At 39.8% G+C, this 15,818-nt stretch overlaps 1 protein-coding gene across 1 annotated transcript; it reads right to left on the reverse strand.

Annotated features, from left to right (window-relative positions):
- Positions 1 to 1,753: 1,753 nt before the first annotated feature.
- On the reverse strand, positions 1,754 to 15,414 carry LOC148082445 (uncharacterized). Its single transcript, XM_087789630.1, has 17 exons — positions 15,034 to 15,414; positions 10,375 to 10,411; positions 8,693 to 8,733; positions 8,360 to 8,465; positions 8,005 to 8,140; positions 7,665 to 7,827; positions 5,915 to 7,009; positions 4,841 to 4,885; positions 4,121 to 4,289; positions 3,393 to 3,636; positions 3,131 to 3,322; positions 2,915 to 2,970; positions 2,637 to 2,842; positions 2,454 to 2,485; positions 2,190 to 2,364; positions 2,024 to 2,118; positions 1,754 to 1,948 (listed from the first exon to the last, which is right to left on the reverse strand). Exons 1-17 carry the CDS (start codon positions 15,119 to 15,121, stop codon positions 1,838 to 1,840), a joined length of 2,991 nt encoding a protein of 996 aa, XP_087645756.1. The 5' UTR covers positions 15,122 to 15,414; the 3' UTR covers positions 1,754 to 1,837.
- Between the last annotated feature and the right edge of the window lie 404 nt (positions 15,415 to 15,818).

Consider the following 15,818-nt stretch of genomic DNA (forward strand, 5'->3'; position numbering starts at 1 on the left):
CCCGTAGATCCATGTTCTTTAGATTTCCCTTTTTTCACCCCTTGCACTTTGTTCTTGTTTTTATGAATCTATTGTCTGCTGTGTACTGGAAACCAAATTTCCCCCGAAGGAGATCTATCTATCTATCTATCTATTAAAAAATAAATAAAAATAAAACTTGAAGTTAACATGTTTAAAAGCAAGTATTATAACTTTCACCAGGCAAAAAAGGCAACTTTAAAAAAAAAAAAAAAAATTCTATTAAAAAATAGACAAATGTGATAAAAAAAAGCAACAATTATAAATGTGAATTATTGCAATTAAACATGATTTTACAACCCAATGGAAAACATCACCTACCTGTGTGTTCTGAAGCTTTTTCACCATGAATTGCATTGTTCACAATAACGATAACATTGAATAAAGATTAACTGTCAATTAACATCTTCCTTCTACCGTCTAGCATCTGGAGTTGACCTTGACTGGCTTGGACACATGTGACTAGCTATTTTCTAGGCAAGTTAACTTCCATATGTCAATCACCCTGATGTGTTCAGCCCATGCATTGCTCTACAACCCTTGCCGTTGTTCTCTTCTCCTGCCCATTAGCCGGATATATACTGGCTCCTAACCACAGCTCAGTGGAATTGATGAAGCTGCTCGGATGAGGAGCTTCATCTCTAGAACCTCTTGGATAACCATGACCTGGGTGACTGAGAACCTTCACGGACAGATTCCATATGTGGGTTGCGCTTCAGTCATTCATCTTAAGTTCAAAACACGTTTCTCTGAACTAAGCTAATGTGTCACTCCGTTTCTAAATCATATCTATCAAACTGTGATACTTTGCACTGTGAGAATCTGGAGAGCACCAATAGAATAGCAGTCACATCATCATTTAGGTTCCTACATAGACATCTACTACCTTACCCAAGAAATTAAAGGCTATAAATGGAGCACGTCAACTAAAATGAAAACTGTAACATTTGTACTCTACTACTGACCTTTTTCCTTAGGCTGCAGCACTTACCACTGAAACAAAAGGCAACATTGTTCAAAATATTTACACTAGGAAAAAAACATTTATGTCCACAAACTTGTTTTGAAGTTTTATTTGAACAAGATAAGCATCAGCTACAAAAGTATTCAGAAACCGTTCTCACTGTTTAGCAGACATTAATGTGTTCCACGCTTGAAATGTGGACGTGTTAAAGTGCAAGAATCATTAATGTTGTAACTGTCTTAAGGGAGGTTGAGGAGTGAAATCTCACATGAGAGTTAATCCATTATTGACAGTTGAACTTCCAGTTAAACTGTTTCCCATCAGCTTTAGAGCAGGAAAATGTACACAAAAAACGTATTGAACCGAATCAACCACAGATAAAAACACCTGATGTCCGGTCAAGCTACAGTGAGGTTCTGCTTCTGTCCGCATGAACGTCAAAATGCATAAACAACCAGATTGTGATGAAACGAAAACATTTGGACCAAAAAAAATACTATTAAGGGTTGAGACGTAGTGTCAGTACCAGTCGTGAATTGATCTAATCTCAGTATTGACTATCCTAAATATATACATCGTTATCATAGCCGAAGAAAGACGATGTTGTCATGGCAACCATAAAACGGCGAAATCATATTGGAATACAAGTCATAATGCAATAAAAAGACAAAGTAATTGTACGGAATCAAATCAGTGAGATATTGTAAGAAATGTTTTTGAATAAAATGGGAAATAAATAATCCTTGACTTCTCTTGATGATGTCTTTAAGATGTTGCATATTGAAAATATCGACTGTGGTTCAAGGTGTTCTGAGAAATAACAAGAATGTTTTGAAATTCTACGGCTGAAATGTGTCATGATACAGGCGAAATGAAATTCCTAGGTACAATCCCACGCTTCCCGCCTACTACTCCCATAATCCACTGCTCGTCCACAGCCTCCACGTGCGTGATGACATCACCGGCCTGAAGGACAGACATGGTTACAGTTGGTAAAATAATCTCATTGGCATGGAAAGTCGACCAACCACACGCACACACCTTCATCGTGAGTTCCTCTTCGCTCTCTGCTGTGAAGTCAAACACAGCTTTGGCCACGCCCTTGCTAGCAGGTTGACGCTCACTGATTGGCTGAGCTGGAACAGTTGAAGATACACATGAGTCATGAACAAGTTAAGACAGAGTCATCCAAACTGAGGCGTTTAACCTTGGTAATTCTGTGTGAAAGCAACCGGGTAAAGACCCACTCGGCCCTCCACTCTTCCTCTCCTCCACTCGTCGTCTATGTGCTCAACTACTTGAATGAGCGCCCCCTTGTGGAAGGAAAGATCTTCTTCGGTCTGACCGGGGAAGTCGAACAGAGCTACAGCCCACTCCTCTGCCTGCGTGAACACATGCACACAAATACAAACAAATGATTTAAGTTGTATTAAATAGATGAAATAAAAGAGTAATCCAAAAGAAGTATCACCTCTTTGGCACAGCTTTCTGGGGTCTTCGTTGCTGTAGAAATGAAAGAATAAAAATCAAAAAAGATTATCGGTAAACCAATGGATTTTAGATTAACTTAAATCCCTTGGGGTGTTTTTTTTTTATAGGTGGCAGATCATTTAAGCATCCCAGAGAATGAAAGAAACAGACGTTTAAATCTCACCGTTACTTTCTATCAGTACTGAAGAGTTCTTGTCAGAGACGAGGGGCTCCACCACGCTGACGAAACTCGCAGGGAAATTCCCACTTTGACCACGAACACACTCATCGCCAACAGGCTCCAGCAAGGAGATGACATCGCCCTGCAAGCAGGTGAGCTCGCCCTTCTCCTCACCTTCGTAGTCGAACGAGGCGACACTCCGAGGACCACTGAACGTGAAGAGGCGAGTCAAATGACTTTTCTTTTGGAACAATGTTTTTAAAGTGAGTTTGTTAACTGACCTGACAAGAGTGTCGGTTTGCTCTTTCGTCTCAGTCGACAGCACAGGAACGTTGGACTGTAAGATCGTCACTTCATTACATGATCAGACTCGAATGGTTTAAATAGTTATAACACAAGTATCTCAAACTATAAAGAGGTTTTTTAGGAGCCCACAGATGATACATTTAAACAATTTTATGCAGTGTGATGCAAGAGTAAGTCATGGCCATGTCTACCTGTGACTCAGCAGCAGTGATGTTATCCAAATTGACCTTTGTATGGCTGACTTGATTCAGAACGAGCTGAGGTGGAGTGTCCAGGTCCAGCAGACATGGTGATGAGTCACGAGGAGGATGAACTGATGTTGTCTGCTCACCAGCAGAGGGAGCAGGACTCAGGTCGTCCAGGACTATAAGAACTTCCTGTTTCTGTGATTGAATAATAAAAGGCAATGTTGAAATATAACCCATGAATCTGGGCTCTGGTGTGTTTCCCTACTGTGTAGCTGTCAAAGAGGGGGTGTCCAGGTTTGGGGCGCGGAGGCAGAGGTGGCCTTTTCTTCTGAGCCTTCTGAGTCTGGAGTGATGACGAAACCTGACCAGCAGGGGGAGCAGACGCAGGAATACAACTGGACTTGGGTGAATGTTGGGTTTGTGGAGTGTTGATGGAAGGAGGAGGGGGCCGCCCTGGAGCTGACTTGACAGGAGGTGGGCGAAGAGGGAGGGCCTTCACACTGGAGGGCCTGAAGAGGTCAGACATTACCAGTTGAGAGGAGAGAAACATGAGCGAGACAGTAAATGTACAGTACAACTAGTAAAACGGTATATATTCAAAACAGAGAGAAATAAGGCATTCAACTTGGCAACAGTGACAGCAGGATGGCTTTCATTTAGACAACTATTATTCTGTGGGCAAAACACAAGCTTTCTGGAGCCACTTTCGTACTGAGGCACCCTTAAATACCACAGTCTGAGCCCTTTATTCAGAGAGGTAATAAAACTCTCAGTATCTATGTCCATGGAGTTGGCAGAGGGTCTTAAAAGCTCAAGGATAAGATGCTTTTCGTTACTGTAAATTCTTTTCTCATCTTATTTTTAATAAAAAGAGAAAATAATCGGCAATAAATACAATGTCTGTATACAAAACGCTGCTTGGCCTATGAGTTGTTTTCAAAGATTAAGAATCACTGGTTTTATTTAGAGCTTACATACTGATGACCTTCTTACCGAGGTGGGAGAGGAGGGTCCGAACTGCTGGTGGCAGCTTTAGTGCCTTGCCTCAAGGCTGGGGCTGGAGGTTTAGACACCGTCACTGCAGCAACACTGGCAGGTCTGGCATGGACAGGGTTTGTTTCAGGTTGAGAATGTCCTACTGGCTTTGGTGCTAGAGCTGGAGCTGGTGATGAAACATGGCCAAGTAAGCATTCACGTTCTCAAATCTGAAGCAATTCACTTCTTCATTGACATTGATTTCAGAACAATTCTTCAAAACTTTTGTTCACAACACTTGACTTTTTTTAAATGCTAAAAAGGTATCCAGATTTTCAGGAATAGAATTAGATTAGAATCAGGGTCTGGGCTTTCTGAGTTTAGAATAAACGATTCAGTAGATTTTAAACGTCATGAAGTACTTACACTAATGTGCATATTCCATGCCACATTAGAATTAGAACTGATGGACACGTAGAATAAAGATTTGCACACTGAAGTGTAAGTCATCGTGGTACCATTCTTTGTTTTCATATCACATGCATGAAGCCAAAACAAAGGAGCGCACACACACGCCACACTGAAACAGAGAGGGACTTTTGCTCAGCTAACAGCTCCAGCATTATTCTTTCACAAGCAGGGGGTTGTTTCATAGATTCCGTTAACACTTGTAAAATCAGTCCACGTGTATTCCAGCACATAGTAAGAGAGAGTTCTTAAAAGCTCCATTGTACTCACCGCTTGCTCTGCGTGGTGCGGCCACTACCTGTCTGGTCGTGACACCTTCAACAGAAGACGAGAACACACTTGATTTAGAGCAGACAAAAACTGGAAAATTAAAGCATCAGGATTAAAAGAAACAGATCCCAGACAAAAATATGTAAAGGGTAAATAATGAAGGCAGTTTGATAATATTATAATGATATAAGTTGCCAACATCAAAGTAGAATAAAAATTGCTCTGCATTTTTTCTTGATTAGAGTAGTGAGTACGTCAGCCAGTCCAGGCACATGCGTCTATACTAGGCACCACTAGACAGATAACTTACTATTTTGACCACTTTAAAAATGGAAAGATTTCAGGATATTCAAGTAAAATTCAAGAAGAAATTATGTTTGCAACATAAACAAATTAAAAGTTCAAACATTTGAACGATCCAGCAAATGTATTTTAAGACGTTTAATTCTGTAGTTGGTAAATTTAAGATCTGACAGCCTTAAAGTGGACACAAAGCACTTCACTGTGCAACACAGTACGTTTGCTGTGTGCGACACGTTTGTATCAACTTTCCCTTTGACTCGTTGCGTCGCTTTCCAGCATCTTTATGTCTCCTGCTGGGTAACTGAGACATTTGCCTTACAATGAGAGCCTGTCAGTCAATGATGGGGGTGTGGGACGATAAATTAAGCTCCGCCCCTTCGGCAAAAACAAGTCCCATATTATAATTGCCAACACAACGTTTGTAATGTTTTTTTTCATATGCAAGTCAATGATTGATATTTGAAACCATGATTTTAAGGGTTATTTTCTATCCATTCATTTGTTCACATAATCAATGCCCGACAGCTAATGTTATTAGCATAAACATGTATGCTTTTCAGTTTTGCTTTGATGTGCAACTTCAATGTCTATGTCTTCATTCGTCAGCATGTTCATCCTTTTTTTTGCACAACCACTTCATCTCATTGTGGCCGTTATACCAGTCCACTCGCTTTAAGCACAAGTACAACTGACAAGGGAACCTCTTGTCAAGCAGAATTTTAAACATGTGATAACTGTGAGGGAGAGATATTTTATAAGCAAATATCTTACCAGTTTGGATTTCTGTCTCGACATCTTGGCTCATAGACCTCATTTGAACAGCACTACCTGGTTCCACAGTAGGTCTGGGTGGTAAAGTTGGGGTCATCTGCCGACGTTTTAGGGACTTTTCTGGCAGTGGGGATCCTAGACTGACTCGTGGAGCAGCTGCAGGTCTCGGTGGAGGTTTGGGATGTGCCGTCAAGGTCTCTTTTACACTGGTAGGTCTGGGGGTCGGGACAGGGGTGGAGAAGTGGGGAGGTTCTGATGCTGGTTTTGGGGTGAGATCTGGCTTTTTATAAGGTTGAGGGACCGAAATTGTAGCAGATGTTAAAGTGCTAATAGCTTCCACATTTTGATCTTCTGTGTTAGTTTCAGTTGCAGCATCAATTTGTCCTGAGTCTTCTGTTGAACTTTCACTTTCCCAGAAGCCTTTGCTTGAAGGCTTGTGTGACAGTATTTTGGGCTTTGGTGCAACTATTGGGGGAGGGGATTTTGCAGGGAGTAGACGAGGACGCGGTTGGGGTTCAGGTCTTTTTGGAGAACCAACGTCTGTGCCATCTACATTTTTAACATCATCCATTACATTCTGCTGCTGCTCAAAGGCCTGAATCCTCGCTTTCAGAGTCGACATGTCCTCTATGTCCTCCTCGTCGTCGTCTGTGTCTGATTGGCTGTCGTGTTGGTCGGGAAATCCCCAGTCGTCTGAGCTGAACGCCTCAAGAAGCTCCTGGAGGTACTTTCCTTGAGTCACCCCCTGCTCAGATCCTGCACGAGCCGCCAAGGTGGCCAACCCGTCCTCACGCAGTTTCACTAAAGTCTGAACTTTGACCCTGTCGTCAACTGCGCTGAACTTCGAGCGAGGGCGTGGCCGAGGACGCTCCCTCAGGACGTGAGAGAAAGTGGTGGCAGGAGTCCTTGCTTCAACAGGAGCAGAGGCTGGACCAACAGTTGGAGCAGTGCAGTTGGAGTTTGACAGAGAGGCAACATCAATGAGGAGGTCAAAGGTCCGAGAGCTCGTTCGTGATGTGATGTCACCAGTTACGTCATCACAAGACACCGTCCGAGGGAAGGGAGGCTGCGGTCTTGGTGGTCTGACTGGTCTCTCTGGGGGAAAAAAAGTTTAAACATCTTTTACTGGAAATCACACACAAATGTTGACTTTTCAAATTTTAATATAAATACTATATAAATACTTCCATGTACTCAGAAGCAGAGGTATGAGAAAATATCAGTACAATTATACATCATAATATTCCTTTCGATGATAATGTGTTGAAATGTTTATCAAAGTTATTTTATGGTTTATATTTCAATTAAGTATATATACAAATAAAAAACTTGATTTTAATTTTCACAATTAACATGCAAACATTCACAGAGTTTGTTAAATGTTTGTGTTGCAATTAAACCTCCGGCCACTAGATAGCAGCACTCATTACTTCCCCGACAGCTAAAGGAACAAAATCACATCCCACAAGAATCCAGGGATGACTGAGTACCAGAGGATACTGTCGACTGCAGCATCTTTTAAAGCTGATGTAAAATCTTCCATCTTCAAGTTAAGTATGCAGGCATAACTACAAATATATCGTTAATCCTACAGTATCACAATATATAAAAAAGATTGTGTAGTTGCCCTTGTATTGTGATACGTTGCGCTTCACCAGATTTTTACAAATACACACCCCTACTCAAAAGCAAATGCATTGTTTTTATCATTATTTTTGAATATTTTACACTAATGAAAATGCATTTTCACCTTGAGTATCTGGAGGATCCGGAGAAGATCTTTTGTCAGTCTGAGTGGAAATGGTTATCGTGGACAATGAATGTGTAGAAGATATGGAGCAGGAGGAAGAAGATGGATGGAGAACCTGCTCCTGGGTCTTCTCTTTGATCACCTCTTCATAGGACGGAGGCGGCTGTTGACAGTAAAAAAACATTTAATTTATACTAACCAGGGTTTATTAAAGGAGCGATTTTGACATTTGAATAATGACTCAGATTAATGTCAGGCTTCTAGTCACGTAATATTTGAGTAGATATTAGTGATCTACTAAGTGATGCAAAAGACTTGAGAATAGTGTGGCATCACAAACCTGAATGGACGGTGGGATCGAGGATCCCCAGATCTGTGCAGGAGGAGGTGGGGGAAGAGGGAAGCCCCCACACGGACCCGGAAACCAGGACGAGGACACGAGTGGCTCAGCGGACAGGATAGTGATTTCTGGTCGCCTAGTAAGTTTTCAATCAGTGTGCAGAGTAAGTAATAAATTAAAATTCATCATTCTTACAACAGCAGATGCAAGTATTTTACACATTTCTACTTTTGTGACACGTCAGCTGCTGAACTAATACTTGTTTGATCAATACATATTAAGCTTCATATATACACTATATATATACAAACACCTTAAGGAAATCAGACATTGAAAGGTTTCGAATGATTTTTACCTTCGGTCTCTTTCTCTTGCTCGTTCTCTATCTCGTTCTCGTTCCCTGGCTCTCTCCCTCTCTCTGTCTTGGGGTGTTTCACTAAGTGATGTTGACCTTGTGGATGCTGTCAAAAGAAAACGAAACCGCCATGTTGGTGGGAAATCTGAACCATTTAACCATGGTTTTTGAACAGTATATAGATGAAGAACAACTAGTACATTATTAAATCTGTCTGACCCAAGGTATGCATTTTAGACCAAGTGAAATGAAGGGCTGTTAATATACAAGACAAGAAGACATGTATATAATTCAAATGATTACTTACAAACACTAAAGAAAACATATACTCACTTCTCTTGAAAGCAGCTCTGATGGATGACAGTGGACCCTGACTAGAGGAGAACAACAAGGGAAAGGTTAAAAAAATGAAGCCATAAGTTCCACTATCTCACCTCTGTAACCACCCTCTGCCCTCTCTGCGTATATTGCAGTGTTTTCCATAAAGAATTTGTTTGACCCAACCAGGCATAAATCATGGAAGTTGATGTGTTTTCCCTTCTGCCTCTCTGGGTGCACTAGGAAATGTTAGATAAAAGCTGTTGTTTTCAACCATTTCTCATTTTCCAGTGAAACTTTCCACAACAATAGTTTTCACTAAACGCAGTTGGGAAACACCAGCTGTTCTACTTACAAACATCTTGTAGATGAAGTAAGGGCTAGAATAAACATAGAATGTGCAACACTTATATTTGTTTAATTTGTCTCGACAAACAATGCCTAACAGAGCACACTGGAATGTTATAGAATGACTTAATTCCCAAATATTTACTGTTCTCCCGACAATCACATTACCATTTCTACAATGTTTTGCTGCAGTTAAAGCTTGCTTTAAGTTAACTTTGGTGGAGTTAAAGATATAAATCAAATTAGTATCCCCGTTGAGTTAAAATAAACAAATGTTTATTTCAATGTTTTGGCTCCGTGTGGCTGAGTTAGGCAGCTTTATAATAGCATAATGTACGACTATTTATGACTACAGAAAGGACACATTGTTTGGTACACACACAGACCTTTTTAAGTTAACATAAATCAAACTCAAGCCATAGCACAAAATCCGGTTCAAAAAGTGCTTTTATGTGGCCATTAGTTGTAAGTTAGGTCAATGCACATATTTATACAGTGACCTATGAAGATGCTGGGGTTAAAGATTTCCAGTTAAACTTCATACATTTTGTTTGGTTTGTGATGGTTCGGATTATGATTTTTGCCCCTTCAGTGATACATTTTCCCATTTTGATGCGATGATACAGAAGCATTGTGGTAACAGTGATACAAAAAAAATCTGGACTACAGTTATTTACACTTGTATATCATGTTGCATTTCAGAATCATGACCCTGTTGTTTTCGTTCTAGAACTGAGTATTAGACAAGAAAGAACTTTGGATTCAGCATTTTTCCATGACTGAACTAATCTATGTGTGTCCGTGTCATTATAACTCCCTTCTTTTGCAGTGAAGCTCCTTTAACCACAAACAGACTCATGACTCACCCCTGACTCTGCACTAACACTCTCCATAAAATATACTCGCTTTCTCTCTTTAGAAGGCACAGTGAGATTTAATTAGAGACTTCACATTTTGACAATGTAATATACCACTGAATGAATACCTTTCACGGCACATCCTGACCAGATCCCCTTCATCCGCAATCAGATACGTTATACTGTGTGACTTCACTAACTGGTTACCAGGACAGTTACTTGCCATAACAATAGTTCAGGGACTTAATGGCAGGACACGATAAGGGCGTCTCTACGTCGGCCAACAGAAAGCAGTTCCATGCAAGACATACTTCGACTTGTTTACTTGCTCCTTAAAGAAGTTTTAACAAGTCAAGCCACACATGCCACACTGATCAAAAGACAGAGGTTCTACTAACAGCAAGCTTCAAAGAGTCGAGACACATCTGCAGCAGCTTGAAAATCCTGATAAAACTCATGCTGATAAACACAGAAAGAAAAAAAATCCCATACCTGAGACGATGTTCTGGTTTGCGTCGTTCAGCACGACCTGAGAGAAACAGAAGTTACAGAGGTTAAGATGATATCGGATTTAAACTGCTCGCTTGAGAACTCTGAAGCACGTCAATCAACGGTGTCAGACTTTGAAGTGAAATTTTTCAAGTTACAAACAAAAATATGGTAGCATAAGAAACAAAACAAAGTGTTAGAATAAGAGGAGGGACTGACTAGAAAAGGACAGAGAAAATAAGCAGTAGTTTGTATTGTACTGCATAGATGAAACAGGAAAACAAAGCCTGAATTTGATCGTGTTACTCAAACCACAGAAGTTAACCCTTTTCCTAAGCTCAGCCGGACGTTTTTACTGGTCCACACACATTTGGTCCATACATATGTCATAATCTTCCAACCCCCTGAATATTTTCAACTATTTTCCTTGGAAACCAACAAGACCTTTTTTTTTTTCTCAGACCACTTTTTAAAAAGTCTTGCTCTGATGAAAAAAAGATCAAGGATATGCTCATTGTGGTCCATCATGTTGTGTCTTGTCTAGATAGGGCAGATGAAAGCAGAACCAGACTGAAAAATTAGAAGTCATCCTTGTGGGAAGAATCCAGAGGTCTGATGTCACTGTGGTTGATGTGAGTGATTAGAGATGCATACATGTTTGAGCACATGTAAAGAAATGACACATCCCTGCAAATTTGCGACAAAACCAAGTTCTTGGAAGCTTTTGAGCTCTTTGGGAAATTGACATTGGGACCAAAGGAAGTTAGTGGGTGTTGCAATCCTGGCAGCTTTAAAATGAAGATTAATAGTGATGTTAGAAATCTTGTGCTTTGTAACATTTTTTCAAGATGCTGTTGTTGAATGCAGGAGTGTCCCGTGAGCCACTCAATGAAAGTCAGCTCGTAAATTTACTCACGGATTCTCAGACAACAAAATCACAGACTAAAGAATGTTCTTTTGAGGAGATGTCAAGGTGACTAAACCAGGAATTCCCTTATTTCTCTGTCAAAAGTATGACCCAAAAGGGCAGCTGAAAAATAACTTAATAAATTCAACAACTTCAAACCAGCTAAGTTGCTGACGTAAACGTTTGAAGGCAACCAAGAGAACAATCACCACGGGCAAAAAATTCCCATTTCCTTCTTGAAACGCTGTGATCAAGTGACTTTAAACCGTGTTAATGTGGTCACAGTTCTTGTCACTAGTGCTAGTTTTTGTAGTGAAGTAGAAATTAGTCAACTTATGAAGTACTCATGAGACAAAGTTTTGAATTCCTTATCAGTTACCGTTTTTCCACAATGTGCATTTAACAATATTATGTCATTTCAAATAACTTTCCACAAAAACCACAGAGAAAATCAGTTTTCTTCATTTAAGAAGGAGGATACAGTAAGAAAAAGGTGAAGTTTCCCCCCTCGGGAGAGAAGATCGGTGTTCCTTCACATAGTTTCCTACCTCTTGCTCGACTGTGGTGCCAAAGATCAGATCAGAAACAGCTTGTGTCCAGAGATATCATGTAAACTGCAAACTTTTTTTTTCTTCCTAAACTAGACTCTTCTCTATCGTCTCTTGTCCAGAGCCTCATCATCATACTGGACCGCCCAATTTGTTTTTGCAAGCTTCCCGATAGGCAGAGAGCAACCAGGAAGTGTGGCCCCGATTGGCTGCTCGGCTTTTCTGCTGGAGTCATCAGGAGCGTTAACACTTCCAGATGTCCGTCCTGCAGCGAGCTGGTTGGTGCGCACAGATGCCCACCACGTCAGACTTTCCTCTGAAATCCCAAAAGTAACGCTTACTTTTTTGTTGTTGTTCGCTTAAGTTTAGAGGTCATAGGGAAGCATTTGTTTCCATAACGAGCTTAAATGAAAGGAAACAATGAAGACAGGAAAACACTTTGTTTAAAAGCCCGACCTATATCTGAGTCAGCTGATTCCAACATGTGGTCACCACCCCTAACACGAACGTTCAACATATTTACCTGTTAGAAAAAAAAAAAGAGAAAAACAAGAGCAGAAAGAAAGGAACATTAGAAAAATATGTTTTAAGAAAATGGTGAGCAAATAAAATCTGTAGCTCAAATTATCTGTTGCTGGGTCAACAGAATAGAACACAATAAGGGGCTAATAAGTCCAGGCATTCTGAAAATACCAATAGTGATTCACAAACAAACATTAAAACTAGTTGTCTTTTGTAGATAATATGTGAAAGACGTCAGCCGATTGGAACCATTGGAATGAAAGCGTGAACACCAACATGAGACATTCATCACATGAGGAAGATCCAAGTTTTTCAGCAGTGATGGAAATGTGTTCCAAACATTTTTCTTCTGGGTAATGACCTTCTTCACGTTATCTGCGCTAATGACATGAAGGCGTGTGCATGCTGCTGCAGATCATTTGAGTTTGATGATGGAGAGTTTAATCTGTGCTGCTCTGGTGAACAGACATCCTTGTATTTCATTATTTACTCCTCTGCATTTGTTGACAAGTCATCACGATTCACAAGAATAAATAAAGTTGGTAACATACAGGCATTGGCAACTTATTTACACTTAAGATAATAAACAGTGAGAAGAAGCTATCCAATAAACATGAAAATATGTTCTATAAATATGAATACTAGTTCATTGTTTTTTAATTACCAGGAAAGAATATATAACTAACATTACATTTAGATTAGAGCAATTAGTTAAATTTCCGTTGATATCATCAATTTATTCATTTATAGTTAGTTCTATCGTCTCACACCAAACTCATGTTTTCACTTTTATTCAAGCTTCAACTGTTTATATTGAAAATCTGTATGGCATTCACCCACCATCTGCAATTTTACCCTTTTGCCTTCTTTCTATTTGGAAGAGTTCTCTACTTGTTATTTTGCTTTTTATGCCTTTATATCAATATCTTCACCAGGTCTCAGAGACAGATTTCACTCCATTCCTAGTGAATAAAATGACAAAAAAAGTCCTTGAATCCAGTGGTACCAAGTTAAAACAGGAGGAAGACAATCGACAAGGTTCATGTGCTTAGTAGATGGGAACACAAAGATTTGTATGAAAAAAGGAAGGCTTACTAGCTCCAGAAAAAAAGGTTTAACAGATATTTTATGTATACACACCTAATGGGATCCTTTAGAGGTTTAAATAATATAGAAATAACTGGTTTACTTCCATCTTAAACAGTAGTTTACTCTAGTGTTAGTAGCCTCAGGCAGATGGTTTCCAACTATTATTCCAGATAAAGTGGAGATGTCTGCTTAAAAAATGCAGAATAAATGAAAAATAAAAACACCTCAATAAACATGGCCCTGTCATAGAAACGTGATTATGAAAAACTATAATTTCCCGGTCAAAACACACAGGTGTGACGGTTATTAAGATAAAAAAAAGTGAGTTGCAACACAGTGAAAGGTGAGCAAATAATAAGTGACGCTCTCTCTACTACTGAGTCATAGTTTCAGTTCAAACATGTCCATTTTTGCAGTAAGACTCTGGCAAGAGATTCTCACATGCAGCACGTGTTAAGCCTGACTACAGAGGAGGTACAGAAAAAGGGTTGACACGTTAAATTAATGTCCACAAATCTTGGCACAGGCCTGCACCATCACTGTGGGGTGGAAGTACTTCTGCATTTATAGCTGCAAATGTTAACCCCATGTTTTAGAAGAGTATTCACAGATTGAGGGGTTAATAATTAGTGCTGATGGTTAATGTTTTGTCAAAATAATTAAACCTTATTGTGAGAAAAGAGGAGCTAGTTAACAAAGTTTCAGGAATTGGGAAGTAAGCTCATTTGTTAATAAATAATATTTTAAAAACAGCCTTTATGTCTTTGATATTAAGAAGGATGTGCCGATCCGATCTTGGTAGCTTGTATTGGTCCGATCCACACCCTCAAATTTAGATTGGGAGTCGGTAAAAAGATCCGATACCAAGGCCAGTCTAGGCAATGTAACTATGTTTACGCTGACATCAAGTGCAGAGGCCTGTCAAGCATTGAATACTAACTGTCGAGGCTCTGCAGTGTGGATGTTCGGACGAGGCGGATAAAGATAAAGAAGCATCAAGACAAAAAAATATATGAGCAGTTGGGAGAAAAAGACAGACAAGACGAAAAGGAACCAGTTAGACAAAAGAAGCCACATGAGCGCATAAAAAAATAACAGAAAAACTTCTCAAATGCATTTAGATGCACAGTCCTATATGTGATTCGAAATGTCAGAAAGTTTACAATTTAACTGTATTTCTTTATGTTCTCATATGCTGGTATATAATAAAATACTTAATTTAAATAAATGCCAGTTTCTTTAATCCAATATGTAGTGTTATCCAACAGTAGGGCATTAATATTTTAACACTGGTATCTGTTGATACTCAAAGCCCAGGTTCTGGTAAACAGAAACTAAATTCATCACTTTAGAATTACACTCATCATAACCGGTTTAACGGTTGATAATTCAGATTGCCTTGAATTACATGACACAGCATTTGTATCGTTTTATAAAAGTCATGGCACATTTCTTCGGGAAAACCGATGGATTTAAAGGACATATTATTTCCACACAAGCAGACTTAATCCATGCATCATCATCACACAAAGGTTATGATGATAGTATCAAGTGTGGACCCACTGTGGGGGTCAAGCGATAACATGGCTCCTGTACCTCCAGAGCTGTTCGCCTGTCGCCGGACCACTTGCTCCCGTGTGTCCCTCATGTTGTCCTCCTCCTCCTCGGACCGTGCCTCGGCCATTTCCCACGGTTCCCCCTCTGCCTTTTAAAAGCGACTCTCCGTCCTCTTGTCGCAGGAATTCCAGGCACCCGTGTCAGCGCGACCGTCCCGCGGCGCTAACATCCACCATAACAACAACCACTCGGAACAAGTTCACCCAGACACCGCCAACTTCTGTCCGGAGATACACTCTTCCGGTGGACAGTTCAACGACTTCCGACGCGTGAATCCTGTTGTTGTCGTTGCGAACAATAGCCGCTGTTCTTGGAAGGACTTTAGGGAAGAAAAAAAAAAAAGACTTTTCTTTCTCCAGCTTCCCTGTTTTGCCCCGGAGACCACTGCTCCCTCGTGACGTCACACAAGGACAAACCAATAAACTCATAACTGTAATAATAAAATAACAACAACAATAAATAGAATAATGACAATAACAAAAACTTTCATTAAAACAAATAATGAAGGTATTATGTTGCCGAGTTGTTGTGCTTATTTTTTTATTTGACTCATTTAACATTTTTAAGGAAACATAACTATTTTACATTTTTATTTGTTTCATTGTTTAAGTATTTACAACAGAAAATAAAATGTTTTTTGTTACATTTTTTACTGTTGAGTAACACCCGTTAACCTGTCTAGTCAGACCGCTACAATAAGTTACTCTTCACTGTCATGTAATTGTGATTTGTTGAAATAATATTGCATGTGTTACTCGTTATAT

Source organism: Callionymus lyra, chromosome 4 (genome assembly GCF_982586985.1).
Source record: "Callionymus lyra chromosome 4, fCalLyr1.hap1.1, whole genome shotgun sequence".
Lineage (NCBI taxonomy): Eukaryota > Metazoa > Chordata > Actinopteri > Syngnathiformes > Callionymidae > Callionymus > Callionymus lyra.